General features: G+C 39.5%; 2 protein-coding genes across 2 annotated transcripts; one reads left to right on the plus strand and one right to left on the minus strand.

Moving 5' to 3' along the window:
• Positions 1-8,846: 8,846 nt before the first annotated feature.
• Positions 8,847-10,896, plus strand: dlx5a (distal-less homeobox 5a). The gene is made up of 3 exons (XM_042076594.1): positions 8,847-9,316; positions 9,827-10,011; positions 10,273-10,896. Exons 1-3 carry the CDS (start codon positions 8,959-8,961, stop codon positions 10,585-10,587), a joined length of 858 nt encoding a protein of 285 aa, XP_041932528.1. The 5' UTR covers positions 8,847-8,958; the 3' UTR covers positions 10,588-10,896.
• A 3,630-nt stretch (positions 10,897-14,526) lies between these two features.
• Positions 14,527-17,371, minus strand: dlx6a (distal-less homeobox 6a). The gene is made up of 3 exons (XM_042077562.1): positions 16,389-17,371; positions 15,613-15,806; positions 14,527-15,272 (listed from the first exon to the last, which is right to left on the minus strand). Exons 1-3 carry the CDS (start codon positions 16,696-16,698, stop codon positions 15,033-15,035), a joined length of 744 nt encoding a protein of 247 aa, XP_041933496.1. The 5' UTR covers positions 16,699-17,371; the 3' UTR covers positions 14,527-15,032.
• Between the last annotated feature and the right edge of the window lie 303 nt (positions 17,372-17,674).

The raw sequence follows: 17,674 nt of genomic DNA on the forward strand, positions 1-17,674 counted from the left end.
ACACAATCCATTAAGAACCTCAGATTGGTTTACTGGTCTAAATGAGAAGGAAGGGTTATTAGGCCTATTTGAAAATAAAAACCTCTCTTCTTCAGAGACACTGAAATGGACTTGTGTCTCTGGTGCCATATCCACATTATTCAATTGATCAATGAGTACCACATTTGAGTACCACACAGGGGCGTGCAGAGACCTTTGAAGGGGCAGGGGCTCAAATTTTAAAAAAGGGCACATGGAACAAAATTTTTTAGAAAACGTGTTAACTTTATTTAAAACTTAATTTTGATTCAGGGATGCAAACAGCGCGCCTTTTGGCGGATGCCGCCTTTTTCACGGCTGTCTGGGGGACTTGTGTGAATCGTGCAGATCCGACGAGTTTTTCTTTGGGGAGGGGGGGGGGCGGGGGGGGGTGAAGTGTCTGATTATAATTTCATCAAAGTTAATTCTGTATTAAAATGACTACATAAACACATAGCCTACCGTTACAGTCCATGAAACATATGAAGTGTAAGACAACACTAAATCAAAAAGCTGCGCACGTAAAAATCCCATTTGCTGCGCACCATTATCCTACTGCTACAAGGCTGCACTTCACTGCACTCACTGCAAGGATTTAACGTTACATCTATCAGTCTGGGATCCAGTAATTTTGTGTCGCGCCTGGTCTTTTTTGCAAGAAAGGTAAGGTTAACCATATTTGATGTCTTCTAATCACATAATTTCTACCATTTGCATTGTGTAATGTTTAGGTTGTCCTAATGTGTCATTACAGTCTTTACAATAACTATGCCAGGTTAGTGCTAGTTATACAACAATTGGGTTCTATGGAACTATTTATTTGTTTCTGATTGGCCGAGAGACGTTCCACGAGTTGGAATATCCCTGGACATTTCAACTCAGACTTTGCACAGCTAATAATAAATCACTCCGCGATACAATGCGAAGATTTGACACAATGTTCTCATCCCAGCTCTCCACTATTTCAAGCAATGGGTTACTCCTTAGCAAACCATAACGAAACAGTGCTTCACCACATCTGTGGATTAAGACACACAGTCAACTCATTGTAAGTAAGATAAACGAGGATGTTAATTGTTCTTGGCATTGCCAGCATTGTGTATAATATGATTGTCACTTGGAGGAGACTAACGTTAGCATAATTAGCTAACCGCTGCTAACGTGCTAGCATCGTCACGTCAGGCTGTGCACAGTAATATAACATTTATTCACCATAAATTAATAAAGTTGAGTGGTTCTGCAATGTAGACAATGTTTCCGTTTTTTTGCAGTACCATGTCCCTTACATGACATGGCCCATTGTCCTTGTAACATGCATTCAGCAAACCTAGATATGAATGTGATTTCAGCCCGACTTTAAACATTTCTTTCAAGAAGACAATGTAAACCACCAAGACCCGTAACGAGGGATCTGGAATGTTGGTTACCTAGCAACCAAGATGCTGTCTATTGAAAAGGGAACTATTTTTTGATGCGTAAGAACGATGTCGAAATTAACATTTCTAAACAATAATGGGGTGTTTTCAGATTATTTAGTTTGTTGTAGAATTGTTGTATAAAAGCAATATAGCACTCGTGATCGTGGGATTGGTCATGGATATTCCCACGGCTGTTGTTGCCTGCGAATTTGATGAGAGTGAGGCACTAACAGTTAAGAAAGTGGATGAGGGTTGTAAAACAAATTGGAACTGGTCTTGGTTACAGGTTGAAACGGAGATTGAGGTCAAGACAGCCAAACACAAATTCAAAATGTCAGACTTTTTCAAAAAAATTGAAAAAAAGGGACATGCCAAATGTACTTTCTGCATGAAAGAGATTAGTTATGCTAACAAGGGAGTGCATGCTCTGTTGAATCACTGCCAGAGTGCTATACATACAGAGAGAGTGGCTACCATCATATCTACCCAGTGTGGCCCAGCTCCTCTGTCAAGACAAGCCAGCTACCAGCCAAAGTCAGGCCCCAGCAGACAGAATAAGGGAAGGAACTGGGACAGTGTATTTTCATATAAAGAACATTTTTGTGTGAATAGGGTGAGCCCTGGATGGCAGAGGTGCAGTGGCGATTCTAGACATTTTTAACAAGGGTGGCACTGGTGAGGCACTGATTAATTCAAGGGTGGCATGAGGCAAAACAACCAGATAAACAGAAACAGGCTCAAGATGTGAAATTAGCACAAATACATTAGGGAAACCAGACACAAACACCATACTCATAAATTGAAAGAAAAAAAAAACACATACCTTACTCTCACATAAAATGTCTTTGTATTTGAATAAAATAATACAAACATATTAAAGTTAATGATCTAAGTTGTCTGTCCCTGGGCTATGCTGTGCTAAAACAAATTCCATCATGGGGACATTAAAATATAATCCATTTTATTCTATTCTATTAAATGAAGATATACAAATATACTCATCCAATACATTTTCCCCCCACAATAACTTATATCTATGTGCATCTATTTTTGTAGCTGTTAAAATAATTTGACCTGCTTTTTTGTCTATTTGTTTATTTTCTTTAAAGTTCTCAAGAAACTTGAGGGTGGTATGAAGGAGTGTATTGTGTATATGAGCAATTTCATCTTCCTAAATCTCAATATTATGATCACAACAAGTGTGAGCAAATTATTAATTACATTTTCACGTGGGGTAACTTGTTGCAGGGCAACCACATAACCGATTCCATGTCTTCCGATTGGATGATTAATGATCAGTAAAGTTCTCAAGAAACTTGAGGGTGGTATGAAGGAGTGTATTGTGTATGTGAGCAATTTCATCTTCCTAAATCTCAATATTATGATCACAACAAGTGTGGGCAAATTATTAATTACATTTTCACGTGGGGTAACTTGTTGCAGGGCAACCACATAACCGGTTCCATGTCTTCCGATTGGATGATTAATAATCAGTAAAGTTCTCAAGAAACTTGAAGTTGGTATGAAGGAGTGTATTGTGTATGTGAGCAAACATTGTTAACGTTGCACATGGGGCAACTTGTTGCAGGGCAACCACATAACCGGTTCCATGTGTTCGAATTGGATGACTAAAGTTCTCAAGAAACTTGAGGTTGGGATGAGTGTGTGAGCAACCTACATGTTACTTATCTGCCTGAATCTCAATATTCTGATCACAACAACTGTGGGCAAATTACAAGTCAGCACCAGTGCTGCATTCATTGTTTTTCACTTTTATAATCACATCACCAAAAGTAGGTTATTGGTTTTACCAAAAGTATTTGGCAGTATTTTTAAACTACAAACCTATAAAGTATTTTGATACAAAATACGATGCCATTTTTTTCCAACTAAATAAAATACAAATTTGTATTTTAAATACATCAGACATGCCTATCCCTGGCTGTTGGCTGCAGTAACTCAAGCTAGGTAGTACTTATTGTTTTGTGTTTATGTTAGTTTTGATCCAATTTGACAGCTTTGCTATGTTGCCCACCCATAATTTCTACCAGCCCACCCAAATATAGTAGCCTAGCCTAGGTTAGAACCAGCCCTGCCCTGCATGGAGACATATTTTACGATAATAATGGAGAAAATGTTAGCAAAACTTTAGGTTTTTGTTAACGGAATCTCCCTCCCTCATTCATCTATTTGCGCAACAGCCCACATTCTGCATTCAATCCAGAGAGACAAGTGAAATAAATGTTTTTTTTCTTTTCTTTTAAGCGGACATCGCCATACGCACGATATTTAGGCTACCTCTGTTAGGCCTACAAAAAGTTGCAAATTAAGGAGTATTTCCTGATCGGGGAAACCTTTCGGTCCGCGGTTCTATAATATCATTCAATTGTGCCGCAAATTAACAGACAAAAGTGGGGCGTAATTTAAATTCATGGCTCCGTAGACCAGCAATCTACTTGTCGAGGAGGCTCATAATTTGAGAAACGCTGCAGATCATAGACAGAGAAAGCTCTGGGAACAGAACGCAGGCATATGATTTTGTTGTCACGCGCTACTATGGAAAACGAGTGTTTAGTGAGTAGGCCTAAGCTTGATGAACCATAAATAAAAAGTTTTCTTAACATTACATTAGGACATTATTACCATTAAACACTTTTACAAAAGTATAGGCCTAGCCTACAGTTAACACTTAATGACCTATCAAATGTCGGCGACTTAAGTGTGTGATTAGATAAATAGGCACTGGCAGATGCAATAGGTAAATAGATATCTTTGCGTGTTAGCAAAAGCAGTAGCCTGTAGGCCAATAAAGGCAAGCGTGTTTGCCACTTACATTTCTGACGTCTGATACTTCAAACTGCTGCAAGTGCATCAAGAAAGGTCCTGCCTTAGACCATGTTAATGGCCAATTGTAGACTAAGATTTGGGGGTGGCCAATCGAATCTCAAGGGTGGCCTGTGCCACCCGGAGCCAACCCTCTGACTCCGCCCCTGCAGAGGTGGTGGCAAAATGTAATTATATCATATTTCCTGTGGGGGCGTGGGCTTCGATAATCTCACTCCTTTTTGACCATACCTCTGTTTGCATCCCTGTGATTACAACCCAATAGAGAATAAATTAGGCTACATGCAAATTATATCAAAATAAAACATCTTCCATCTTATTGATTAAATTCAAAGCTAATTTTAATAGCCTAGAAATCTAGACGCACCCTAGCGGCAGCAAATATGTTATTGCCTAGTCTGGCTTGTCAGGCTATAATTTTAATGTTTATCACAGTGAACTACCACCATTAGCAAGCTGGTGTCTTGCAGATTCACGTGCTGTGCGTGTGGCCACTGAGTGAAATGACGCGTAGTGTAGCTGTAAACAGAGAACGACGTGTGGAATTGGGTTAGTTAAACAACTACAGTAGCCTATGTCGTCGGCTTATGAAGATTTAGAAAAGGTTTGCCTACTCTGTTTTATGAACTAGGTCTACTAACCTAAGCTACTATAACATAGTAACCTAAACAGAATATGTTATGAACGTTCAGCCTTAGATTTTCGAAGCTGCCAGGTTATTGAAATGGATGGACCATGACATGGTTAAAACGGGTTTGATAGCCTACTTCATTAAACATGAAACAACTTTAAACATTGTATTCTATTGCTATTAATTACTATTGCATGTTCAGACAGGCTAACTGCCAAGTGACCTTACCGTGCTCCCAAACGTCTCCTGCAGCACTGTGCCTGCATGCACCTTCTGAGAGTTCACTGAATGTATGACGTCACGGATTGGTGGCCGCAAGGCATTTCAATTAACACAGAAAATTGTTATTTTTGTAAATTTATATTTTCACAAACTATTAATGAGACATTTTAGCGAATATTCACGTTGGAACTAGCGGAAGTATTACAAATTTTAAAAAGTAAAAAACGGGTCTTGTCAAAAGGGCACTTGGACATCAAAGGGGCAAAAGGGCAGGTGCTAGCCCCCCTTCTCTGCACGTGCCTGGTACTACATTTGATTCAATTGATCATTAAAAGCATTACAAATCTCCATTTTCTCATTTACCACTTTAGAATCCAACATAATTTGTTGAGGAAGAGTGGTTGAAGAAACACCTTTAAGGGACTTAATCACTTTCCAGAATTTCGCTGGATTGCACAGTCAGACAGATTGTTCAAATAATAGGTAGATTTAGCCCTTTTCACAAAGAATAAGTGCATGTATTTCTAAGATGTCTGAATGTTTGCCAATCTCCATCACTACCAGTGGATCTTGCCAATGCCCAAGCTTTATTTCTTTGAGAAATAATCTCACCTAGATCATGACTAAACCAAGGGTTACATCTATTTTTTATCCTAAATCTCTTAAAAGGGAAGATTTGACATGAAGATTTGGTATGGCCATATGCGAGTCCATATGGTTAAGTGTTGCCTCAGGGCAACATGCAGTTTTTTGTAATTTCCTATGACACCTACATTGATATGTTATAAAAAGTTGTTGATAATACATCAGTAAATGTACACCCGATAGTCACAGATAAAAACCAAAGGTTCCTTTGAAATTCAGTAGAAAATGCTTGGGGTCATATTTGACCCCACGTATGGAAAAGTGTGGTATTGATACAAAAAATGCAATTAAAAAATATACCAATTACACAAATCCAAATGGCCTCATGTCAAAGACAACCTATTTGAGGAATACATGGAAGATTAAACAATACAATTTTAAAATGGCCAAGATATTGCAAAAGAATAACCGCTGGGCTCATTTTTGACCCCACTTATGCATCTAAAGGTTAACACAATCATCCCATTGTCTGCTCCAGAAGTGCATTTACTTTCCTTTGCTGGATTGATCAACAAGCTTCAACCGACTTTTCAAAAATGTGGTTGTACTCAAAGGCATCAAGCTAAAGAGACAGGATGCACACGCACACACACACACACACACACACACACACACACACACACACACACAAACATTCATTACACTCCCTCTCTCACACCCCCTCACTCCCAGTTACTTGCTCACCCACACACATTCAAGTGTGCCTGTTTTTGGTAGAACTTTTGAACTGCTGTAGAATTTCCGATGTGTAGAATTATTGGAGTTTTAATATTATGCTAAATGTTTTTTGAGTATTTTCAAAATACAAAAACATGGCATGGCTACAGTATTTTGTAGTTGATTTTGATACATTTAAAACAAGGGTATTTGGTCATTTATTTTAAAATAAATATTGATGTATTTTTGTCCATCCCTGCTCGCTCACTTAGGCCAGCTATTGTTACATCTTGGCAATTCATGTGGAATTTTGTTGACCTAGATATCTTATGACACACAAGCAAGTGCTCTCGGAGAGGGACCTAGAGTCTGCATTTTCCTTTGACTCTGATAGCAATAGATGATTCATGAATTAGTTAAGAATAGGCTGACCAGGCACCTATATTCTAAATGGGCACTTACATCCAAGTGCTTCTGAGGTAGGTATGGTGAGTATGAACACAATCACCTAATACGATCGATCACACACTAGTTCAACTGACACTGATACACTTTGCTGCACAGGCAGCCCACAAGAAACATCAGCAGCCAGCATTGTGCAATGTCAGGATTTTGGACGCATTTTCAGCTCAGCGGAGAACATTCTTATCATGACATAAAGATGGATGTACCTGTCAGTGTCTGCTGTAAAACATGAGGTTTACTTGGAAATCTAGCATGAAGAGTAATATTTTTTATTAAATGTCAGGCTCATTGTATTTGATGCACACCACAAATTAAACAGCAAAAAAAAATATCACTTTCATAAACTAAAATACAATGGCTCCATGCAGATTTGATCAATCTTTGTTCACATTTTGGAGGTTTTAGAAAGCACCCCAGGCTCATCATAGATTCTTAATTATTATTGACAATATGTATTATTTTAATACAATTTAGCTAGCAGGACTATATAATGCCCACCCTTGCACTCACAATCTCAAACACACCCACAAATACATGGTGATATTTGGCTGGATATCAACTTTTGGTGATGGTAATTAAACATGTGCAGATCAGAGGACTTTGAACCACCATACCTTAAACCTGATGAGTGACTTTCTGACTATATGCTTAAATGTACATGGGCATGAATAAAAAGCAGATTTGATTCAGAATTGACATGATAGATATGGGGCCAGAGACAGGAGGATAATTTATCTTTAACATTGAGTAATTTTGCTACATGATGCAACAGGGTCAATTTTAAGAGGAATGAGGAAAAGAAGAATGTAACATGTAACATTAATGACGTATGGCAAATAGCGGGCTAAACGCGGCAAGTTGTTTGACCCATATCGAGCCGAAAAGTCATGCAAATGTTTTAACTCCCGCCTTGCACCAACAGACGGCGCTATTTTACCGTGAATTGGATCTAAGGGCGCACATAGGTACAGGCATAGGCATGGGCAACTGACAGGCTATTGGGCTACTGAAGAGGATGTAAAGAACATTACATATTAAAAAAAATTAAGCTAGCTTGACTGGCGTCAAAAGGACTCCTGCTTACAATGTGCTTGGTATGACACGATTTGACTCAATTTTCCCTAATCTGGAGGTTGATATGACACATGATTTTGACTCTATTCTCCCCAACATAGTTTCACCTTTTGTTTCACTGAGTTGGCAATATACAGTAACCTATACATTAACCTAGGTAACATGATCAGTCCCAAAAAGCATGTTTGATTTACTCTGAAGTTACCTTTCAGAGAACATAAGGGAGAGATGTTTATGGCCTGGCATTGTCTCCTGTGAACTATTTGAATTAAACAAAACAGGTCATTAAAAACAGCATTATACATTTCAGGTGAATCAAACAGAATACAACAAAAATGTTTTCAAAGTAAATGAAGATGCAATTATTCTGTAGCACCAATTACTCATTCCCAAATCTATCATAGAACAGATTAGATTTAGGGAATTATTGGCACAAACCCTTGACCGCTTGCCTATATGTCTGTCTGTTGTTTTACTACAAAATAATGTATATAATGCTGTCTGAGCATGTTTTTCTGCAGAACAGCACAAACATCTCCTCTTTGAATGCAAAACGTATGGAATATGGTTATTGCTAATGTTTATGTTAATGTTGTTAATGTTGTGCTAATAAATACACAATTTTGATTTATTAGTTAATCCATAACATGGTTGCAATTTAGCGCCATCAAAGAGGTTGCCTATATGGACTGTTTGTAAACACACTGCAGATACTGACAAGCAATGATTACTTCTGCTTGTGCAAACTGGCGGAACAAGTTGGGGTGTAGCTGCTGTCTGCGCGCCTCGGCCAATGGAACTAGGTCCTCCCTTCAGCGCGTAAGAGCGCAATTTAGGATTTAACCAAGTCTTTGCTGCGGGGCTTGCAGCAGTCTTGAAGAGAGATCGTCGACGCCTGCACACGCAATGACAGTATAGAATCTAGACCCCCGTTAGTGCAAGACAGACATTTTTCGTCGCCTGCACCTCTGCGCCCTTCGAATTATGACTGGAGTATTTGACAGAAGGATTCCGAATATCAAACCTGCAGATTTTCAAAACCCTTTTCAGATTTCGACCATGCACCACCCGTCTCAGGAATCTCCAACACTACCCGAATCAACAGCCACGGATTCTGGCTACTACAGTCCTGCCGGTGGAGTTCACCATGGGTATTGCTCGCCCAACTCAACCTCGTATGGAAAATCCCTTAACGCATATCAGTACCAGTATCACAGTGTTAACGGATCGGCTGGAAATTACTCTGCAAAATCTTACCCAGATTACAGCTCTTACACCACCGCTGCCTACCATCAATATGCCGGAACGTATAGCAGAGTTCAGTCACAACCCAGTCCACAAGGTGAGTCCATCCAAAATTATTATTAATGTTATTATTGTTATAGTTATTATTATTATTATCTTCATTTTTATTATTTATTAGTATTATCATTATTATTGCATCAATTCCTGCTGCTATCGTACATTTAAAAAAAAAAAACAAAGGAGGGGGGTGGGATGGGGGGGGCTCAGATATTCTAAAATTCCTAATTTCACGGTTCATGTTGTGGAAATATTAGCTATTGTTTACGTTTAGGGAAATATTGTAGCCCAGGTACTGTGATAGTGCTATAGAATCCAGGCCCTTGAAGACAAAGTGTCTTCGTGTTGGAAATAGTTAGAACATGAACCAAATGCTGTTATATTCTACCAAAACAAAATTATTTTCTGTGAATGCTTCTCAATACGTCCATTTTATTTTGGGTTTACAGGCCCTATATTTTGTTGCAATATCTTGCTGTTTTATGATAAACTGGGCATTATGCCGATATGATTTATAATAGTATATATTACATTTTTTCCTCAAATTCAGAAAAAGAGGTAGCAGAGCCCGAAGTAAGAATGGTAAATGGAAAGCCCAAGAAAGTCCGGAAGCCACGAACCATCTACTCCAGTTTTCAGCTCGCCGCCCTACAGCGGCGGTTTCAAAACACTCAGTACCTCGCCCTTCCCGAGAGAGCGGAGCTGGCTGCGTCGTTAGGTCTCACACAGACACAGGTAAATCATTTATTCTACCTTTTTGCTTTATAGTGACACGTTTGTAATACATAGTGATCGATCAATGCTATTAGTAGGATACAACTCTATTTAGGCTGTACCCCATGAGACCAGAAAGGGTGACATAAGTGAGGGGTGAAACGTTCAAAGATGTTGCGGATATTTAATCAAATCCATTAATATTTAATCACCCAACACGTGCTGTTGTATAATCTCTCATGTCAGAACCATATCTAATTGCTGTAACACGTTTCCCCTCAGGTCAAAATATGGTTTCAAAACAGGCGATCCAAGCTGAAGAAGATCATGAAGAACGGGGAGCTTCCACCGGAGCACAGTCCGAGTTCCAGCGATCCGATGGCATGCAATTCCCCTCAATCCCCCGCAGTCTGGGACTCACAAGGCCCCCCAAGGCCCCATAACCACCAAAATCAGCAAAGCATCAACACGGCGGCGTCTACCTTTTTGGAGAACTCTGGCTCATGGTATTCCAGTGCTAGTAATATGAATTCACACCTCCAGGCGTCCAACTCATTACAGCACTCACTCGTTCTTGGATCAGGAACGTTGTACTGAAAACCCCTCACTTATTTTGTTGTATCGGACTGGTGTGTAAATTCTTTTTTGAGGAATATGCAATGTATTAATATGACAGTCATAGAAGAACGTGTAAAATGTGTAAATGTGTGCATGTAATTTATTGCATTTGGAAGACTTATTAAATGTTTTAAATGGACATTGGAGATCCAAATACTTTGGTGCCTTGAATTTTGACCTCAACACTAACTTAACATTTCTTGTATAATTTTTCACTATAGCCAAGATGGCAATTGAATTGTATATTGCAAGGACTACGCCGAAAAATAAACAGCTGACGATACTATATTTTATATTGGTCTTTCAGAGATGAAGTCTTTTCAGATCTCAATTGATCTGCTAGATTTACGCATTTTCCCATTTTTGTAGAAAGTTGCAGAATAGGTGAAGATTGTTTTACTTATTTGGAGAAGCATGTTATCATCAACACATTATACACAAAACAGATGTCTGATTTTGTTTTTTTCTTTCACATCAGCGGAATTTCGTATTGCGCAAACAATCTACGACTGGTCATTTGAAAACTAAATGTAGGCCTATTTTATCAAATCAGGGCCTGCTGAAAAAACTTAAACCTAACATTATCTGAGTAAATGTAGGATTGAACACAAAACGGTAGTTTTGAAGAACACTAATATATTGGGCATACTTTATCATTGCTGGAATGTCTCCATGAATGTCAGCCAAGGCTATTGTCTTTAATATTAAGATAATTTGCTGCATGTTATCGACCAATTCTTCTTTATATTTTTGTTGAGGTTGTTGAACCACATCTGGATTTCAGCCTCCTCTCGATAAAATACGGTTGTTGGTCTAGAAGACAGTCAGCAGCCTTGCTCTCTTTGTGTCCCTTACAATTAACTGCTTTGAATGGCAGTGAGGAGGCGAAGGGGCGGCACGGAGATCTGAGGCTGTCCGCATTCCTGTGGGGGCAAGCCGGCTCCAGAGCTCTGCCACTCCCGGCCACAGCCCCCTCATACACATCTTCTCGGTACATTTGAACATCTCATTATAACCTAGCGTGGACGTCGACACTACATGTGTGCCGTTAACTGTCTCTCTCTAGAATGAAGCAGCCACGATGGTGCTAACATAAGAGTGCTAACCTCAGGGCTATCCTGCTAAATGTAAGGTGGGGTTTTCTGTGGCATTCGTAGTGTGAATATTATACATTTAATATAATCCTCTCTGTGTTTTGGGAGTGCTGAATGTGTAGATTGTTACGGAGTGTCCATTAATCCCATGGGAAAACACTTCCTGGATGAATGCACATCGTCATACAATACTGTGAGAATGTGGCATAGCTCTTATTTCGTACCACTTGACACCTGATTTATTCTCTCAGAATCCGTCGCATTCTTGTCTTACAACCCTAGAAGTGGGAAGATTTGAAAACACATGTTTGAATAGAGGAAATGAATTAAAATAGGCCATCCCCCACATAGCTATAGGCCTACACACACCCACACAACACACACACACACACACACGTCTACACTTGCAATATGCTCTGGTCCTGCCCATCTCGAGATGATGGATTATGTTGACAGGTCCTATGGGGTAAGCAGGTCTAGCCAAAACATAGCAGTCCTGTTTATTCAAATTATTTAGTTGATAACACATCTATTTATTGCTGTATTTTGTACTCTGCAACTGGGGGGCATCAGCAATGACGTCGAGGCACTAGGCTTCCTCTACTTAGATCTGGATCATCATACTGTTTATGCCGCAATTCATAGAAGCGTACACACACACACACACACACACACACACACACACACACACACACACACACACACATTCACACACACACACACATACACACACACACACAAATCATCTTATGCCATTATATCGAGAGCCTTGTTAAATTCCAACTGAACATTTTCCACTCGGCCGCTCTGATAATCGAGTCTAAATAATGACAGTTAGCTTTACTGGACAGCTTCAACTGTAACACTCAACAATAATTATACTTCCACCAGGATTAGGCTTCCATTATCATAATCTGGACATTTACAATTATCTATAATTTGCAAAGATGCGCCTGGTTCTTGATTGCAGAAGGCTTTTTTTCAGCTCACCATCACTAAACAGTGACAGTAATAACAGCTAATTTTGCAGCCAATATATAAGAGGTGCTGGGGTGTGCAAACAGTTTCACACCTGGATTTGCTTACTCAACCACACGCGGTACACAGCACTGTTCATATTCACTCTGCAGTTTCTACAGACATTCAGAGCCTTTCCGACAGTGACAAACGCTAAAAAGGAACTAAACCAGGTAAGCAACTTACTCCATATCTCTGTATGTTGCGGGCTTCAGATAGAGTTGTATTGCAGAGTACTACATATCATTACTTGTTGTTATTATATCTATCTGACTCGTTATAGATGTTTAATTTTAGGCAATATACTTAATATTTCATCTAAATAGCCTACTATTTTTTTTAATAGTCATTTTAAGGATTAGCTTGGGCGCTATTAAGACAAATATCTGTGAATTGCATTCCCCATTGTTTTTATGTTATTGTTAAATTATTTTATGTCATGGCCCTGTTTTGAAAAATGATATCATTAAAACTAGGTTACAATCTTATAGGTTATGCATAAAGGGGGCTGACATGCAACATATTACAAAACTGCTCACCAACGCTATATTATTGAAATCGTAGGGAAGCTAGATCAAAGAAAGTGTGCCCTGACAAGATTGCCCCCCATCTATCTCTCTCACACACACTCATACACACGCGTAATGTAGCCTACACGAGAGAGAGAGAGAAAGAGAGGGAGGGAGAGAAAGGGAGGAGAGAGGTGTGCGAGTATATTGACATAGGCACGCTGGCAGGCATGCATACATGCATCCTTCGTCCTCATTCTTTATTTCTCATGTCTTCATCTAAGCAGGCATATCCCTCACGTGTTGATGTTTTATTTTTGAACAGTATTTTTCAATATCATGTCTCTAACATTTTAATTTACAGCATGTTCCATTTAAATAATATTTGGGAGGCTCAACAGTTATTTAAAGGCCTCTCGTATTAAATGATATGCGCCATTACATTGATGGATATGCATATATAAATTACCATTAAAAAAACAACAATCAGGTTATATGATCGTGTCTTTCAAAACTGTATTTTGGAAAAAAATACGTATCTTGTATGACCGGAGTATCCCCGACATGACAGCTGCGGGGTCTTTCTCATTCTTCTTTTCAGCATTGTAATTTCACATAATATCCCAAGCGTTCACTCCCCTCAGCAATTTGTACATGAATAACTGAATCATTTTGTCTTTTGTTTCGTCTCTGCTACCTCAAATCCAAATAAAGATGGCTTTTAGTATTAAAAGTGGTAGAAAATTACAGGTAATTATCTTTGACGGTAAAAACGCTGTAATCAGCAGGCTACATCAAAAATTACCCTAATTATGTCTGCATTTATGAGAATGGAAAAAAAACCCTCTCTTGGATAAAACCCATAAATTGTCCCAAATATCTCCTTCATATTGAACGAGACTGCAGCTGGATGTTTTGTTCAGGATTGATCCTGTGGAGAATGGCATTCAGAGCCTATAGCAGATAGGGACGGCAGAGAGGGGGAAAACATTTTAGTCAATAATGCTCTAATAATTGAGACAGAGAATGACAAGATGGACAACAACTAGCTTTTCTGGAAGAAAATGCGAAATGAAACAGAGTGTGTAAGGGTAAGTTCCTTTCTTGATATTTGTTTTCTTTAGACATATGATTCAGTTGTCTGTGTTTCCCTTAGGTCATAATTAAGAAATTGTTCAGTTTCATGCGTGTGGAATTGCGTCTGGATACATAAACTATTTAACCGTCTCCATGTTAACACTCAATGCAATTATTTGATAGAGGGTATATAGACATTTCATATTCAGAGACGAAAGATGCATTATTTGAAGCCATGGTTTACTCCATTTACGAAAGACAAAACATAAAAAGTATATGTACAACAAAAGTCAGACAATATATACACAGATTGCTTTCTTTTGCATTTTACAAAAAAACAACCATTAGTGACGCAAAGACAGCAGTTTGAGTTCATTCATTTTCAGTTCAGACTGATGACGTAGTGTAACCTGTATTAAGTCCTGTTCCAAAAACGTGGTATTTGGTGGTATATTTGGTTTCTGAAAATGTCTCTTTATGACAGGAAATAAAGCATATTAGATGCAATCCCACTGAACAGCAAATGCAAAAGCGATGCAAATGGTTAGTTCCTTTGCCCCTCGACCTTTATCGAAAAGGACAGTCTTCTGTCATCCTTCAGTATATGTTGTAATCACTCCTTCAGGTGAACGGAGTCTTTCTCTTGAGGCTTGAGGATGTCATTGTGCAGGTAGATTAGAATTACAAGATCTTCGGGGAGGCCTTGGGCCTAGTCGATACTGGCAGCCTATCTCTGCATTGATTCTTGATGCGGTGACGAGTACCAGGGAGAGTAGCCGGGCATGTAGCTATTGGGCGTCATGTTCACTCCTTTTGTCGAGGCTGAGACGTCCCATATTGGGGGGATTGCAGGAGAGCGCGGAGAAAGGGCGATGGACCCGGGCAGTGGGTCACTCTCGTGCGGGTTGCCTCCTTGTTTTAAAAGCTTCTTGAATTTCGATCTCTTGTTCTGAAACCAGATTTTTACCTGTGACAACAACAGCACACAGAGTTACAGCCAAAAGTCAGACATAGGCCTATTTAAAATTCAAATAATGTTACATTTTAACTAATGCAATTTGATTAATTTAACCCACGTGCATTGTAAAGACCTTATCCACAGTAGAATTCTGTCAAATGGAATAATTGAAATTTGACAAAGCTGTATGATAACAATTCTAATTTTTCAATAACTAATGCTACTGATGATAATAATGCTAATACTAATATTAATACTACTACTACTAATAATAATAATAATAATAATAATAATACATGTTTGGAAAGGACAAATATTTTTTTTATATTGTACTTTTTTCAATCCTCACCTGCGTTTGTGTTAAACCAAGCGAAGCTGCCAGCTCAGCCCTCTCCGGTAGTGCAAGATACTGTGTTTGCTGGAAACGGTGATTTAACGCTTGGAGTTGAAGGCTGGAATAAATGGTCCGGGGTTTTCGGATTTTTTTGCCCTTCCCGTTGAATCGGATTTCTCCATTTTCGATCACTGTTGTTTTCTGCTGTTCTGGAAAACACATGATTTTAATGTCAATCATTTTAAGGATAAAGAAAGCCTTTAACATCAAAGTCCACATTGAAGCAGCCTGTCACAGATCTATGAAACAATCTGTCATTTGTGTCGAGGCCCTTGACAGTTAATACCCTACTAAAATCCCACATATTCACCATCATTGTTTTCAGTGGTTTGAAATTAGGGCTAATGGTGTTAATAACACATTGAAAGGGGTTGGGAAATTGCCTGTATTATAATTCCGCAAATAATTCTTGGTCATTCCAAAGCTGTCATTAGATGTTGAGTGTGGCAAATTACGGGGAGCACTCCGTCGCAAGAGTAAGAGGAGACAAAGACGAGCAGTGGAGCTCGGAGATATGATCTTACATTCGAAGCACAACACGAATTTTAACGATTTCCCCCTTCTGTGATTAATTAACCTTTCGCAGTGGTGGATATGTTTTTCCGTAAACAGTTTCGCTGAACATCTGCTTTTCCCTAATAGGCTATAGCCTACACGGTGGAAAGTATTCTTGCGTAATCTATAGGCTAATTTACTGGGAAACAATGGGTAGAACTAAAATAGTTTCTTACCTGTGGCATCTAACCTTGTTTGACCGCCGGTGCTGTTACTGTGGTACGACGGAAGGTATGGGCTGTGATGGGCATGGCTCACGTACGAGTACGGTATGGACCTGTTGTACGAATTCGTGGCGGAGTACGGCGAGTTGTCGTGTTGGTGATGAGCGTGGGACCCGGAGTGAAGACAGTGGAGCGGATAGTGGCTGGCAGCCATTGACGGGGAACTCTGTTGTGAGTGCGACTGTTGACCAAACTCCATGAAAGCAGACTTGGACGAGTCCTGAGCTTCCAGCCCGTCAGCCATCGTAGTCATGGTCATCATCAAATTTTCTGCTTTGAGAGCACTTAGTCGCCCCCCTCCTCGTCCCTCAATTCCAAATGGATCTCTCGAAGTGTCCTTCTCTCCAAGGCGATATTACCCTATTAACTCCAAGTTTTCTTCGTTTTTTTTCTTCCGGCTAATGCTCGCTCAGTGTGGCGGAAGGTGAGCATGAGTAAAGGCAGAGATTTTAAGGTGGATTCTGTTAAATTTGAGTTCTGGCTTCCAGACTTGATGCAGACACTACAAGTAAAATGGTTTGTCTCCAAAGGGCAGCGCCTTCCCATTGGTCATTCAACACAACGTCATCAGCTCTCAGCTTCGCGGAGACTTCACAGTGAGTTAACCTACCTTAACAGCTCCCATCGTAGCCATAACATAGCCGTATGGGGAATAATGATGGTAGGATATCCCTGATTTTTGACAGAGCACGACTTAAGAAACAGAGATTAGTATTTCCAGCAAGATGAGCACGTTGTTACGTCCCCACAAAGCCTACTATACTCGGAGCCTCCACGGCAATGAAAGAAACTCATCACTGGGTTTAGACTACATGCAATCCCTACATGAAAACAAACTCGCTCAGATTGCATGTTTTGGGTAACATCAGTCCTGTTATTCAACCCCCAGAGTGCCACAGCGACATTACAAGCTGGATTAGCCCACGGTTATGCTCTGCGGTTTGGGTGCAGGGATGTCCAGATACACTGACAGCATCATCTCCCCCCCCCCCCCCCCAGAAAACGAGCTTGTTACTGTCTCAAATATATGTAAATCATACGTGTAGTTAGCGGTTTGGCAAATCCCACTCACAAAATAAACCATTGATGCAAATATGCCCGGAATACTATGTGTCTTAATTTCCATTTCAGTGCTTTTCTATTTTATTGTCAACATCCTTCACCGGGAAGTGACATTCATTTACTTTAAAATGATGATGAAAAAGTAATTATGACCGCAATCAGCTATATCCGAACCT

This window comes from Alosa sapidissima, chromosome 21, assembly GCF_018492685.1.
Source record: "Alosa sapidissima isolate fAloSap1 chromosome 21, fAloSap1.pri, whole genome shotgun sequence".
In the NCBI taxonomy this organism is placed as follows: domain Eukaryota; kingdom Metazoa; phylum Chordata; class Actinopteri; order Clupeiformes; family Clupeidae; genus Alosa; species Alosa sapidissima.

What these genes read in the sequence shown, in the direction of transcription:
- dlx5a (XM_042076594.1), top strand. Translation starts at nt 8,959, where the DNA reads ATGACTGGAGTATTTGACAGAAGGATTCCGAATATCAAACCTGCAGAT. An exon ending in GTCACAACCCAGTCCACAAG is followed by an intron (nt 9,317 to 9,826) that starts GTGAGTCCATCC and finishes CCTCAAATTCAG; the next exon opens with AAAAAGAGGTAGCAGAGCCC. An exon ending in TAGGTCTCACACAGACACAG is followed by an intron (nt 10,012 to 10,272) that starts GTAAATCATTTA and finishes GTTTCCCCTCAG; the next exon opens with GTCAAAATATGGTTTCAAAA.
- dlx6a (XM_042077562.1), bottom strand. Translation starts at nt 16,698, where the DNA reads ATGATGACCATGACTACGATGGCTGACGGGCTGGAAGCTCAGGACTCG. An exon ending in AACAAGGTTAGATGCCACAG is followed by an intron (nt 15,807 to 16,388) that starts GTAAGAAACTAT and finishes TGTGTTTTCCAG; the next exon opens with AACAGCAGAAAACAACAGTG. An exon ending in TTGGTTTAACACAAACGCAG is followed by an intron (nt 15,273 to 15,612) that starts GTGAGGATTGAA and finishes TTGTTGTCACAG; the next exon opens with GTAAAAATCTGGTTTCAGAA.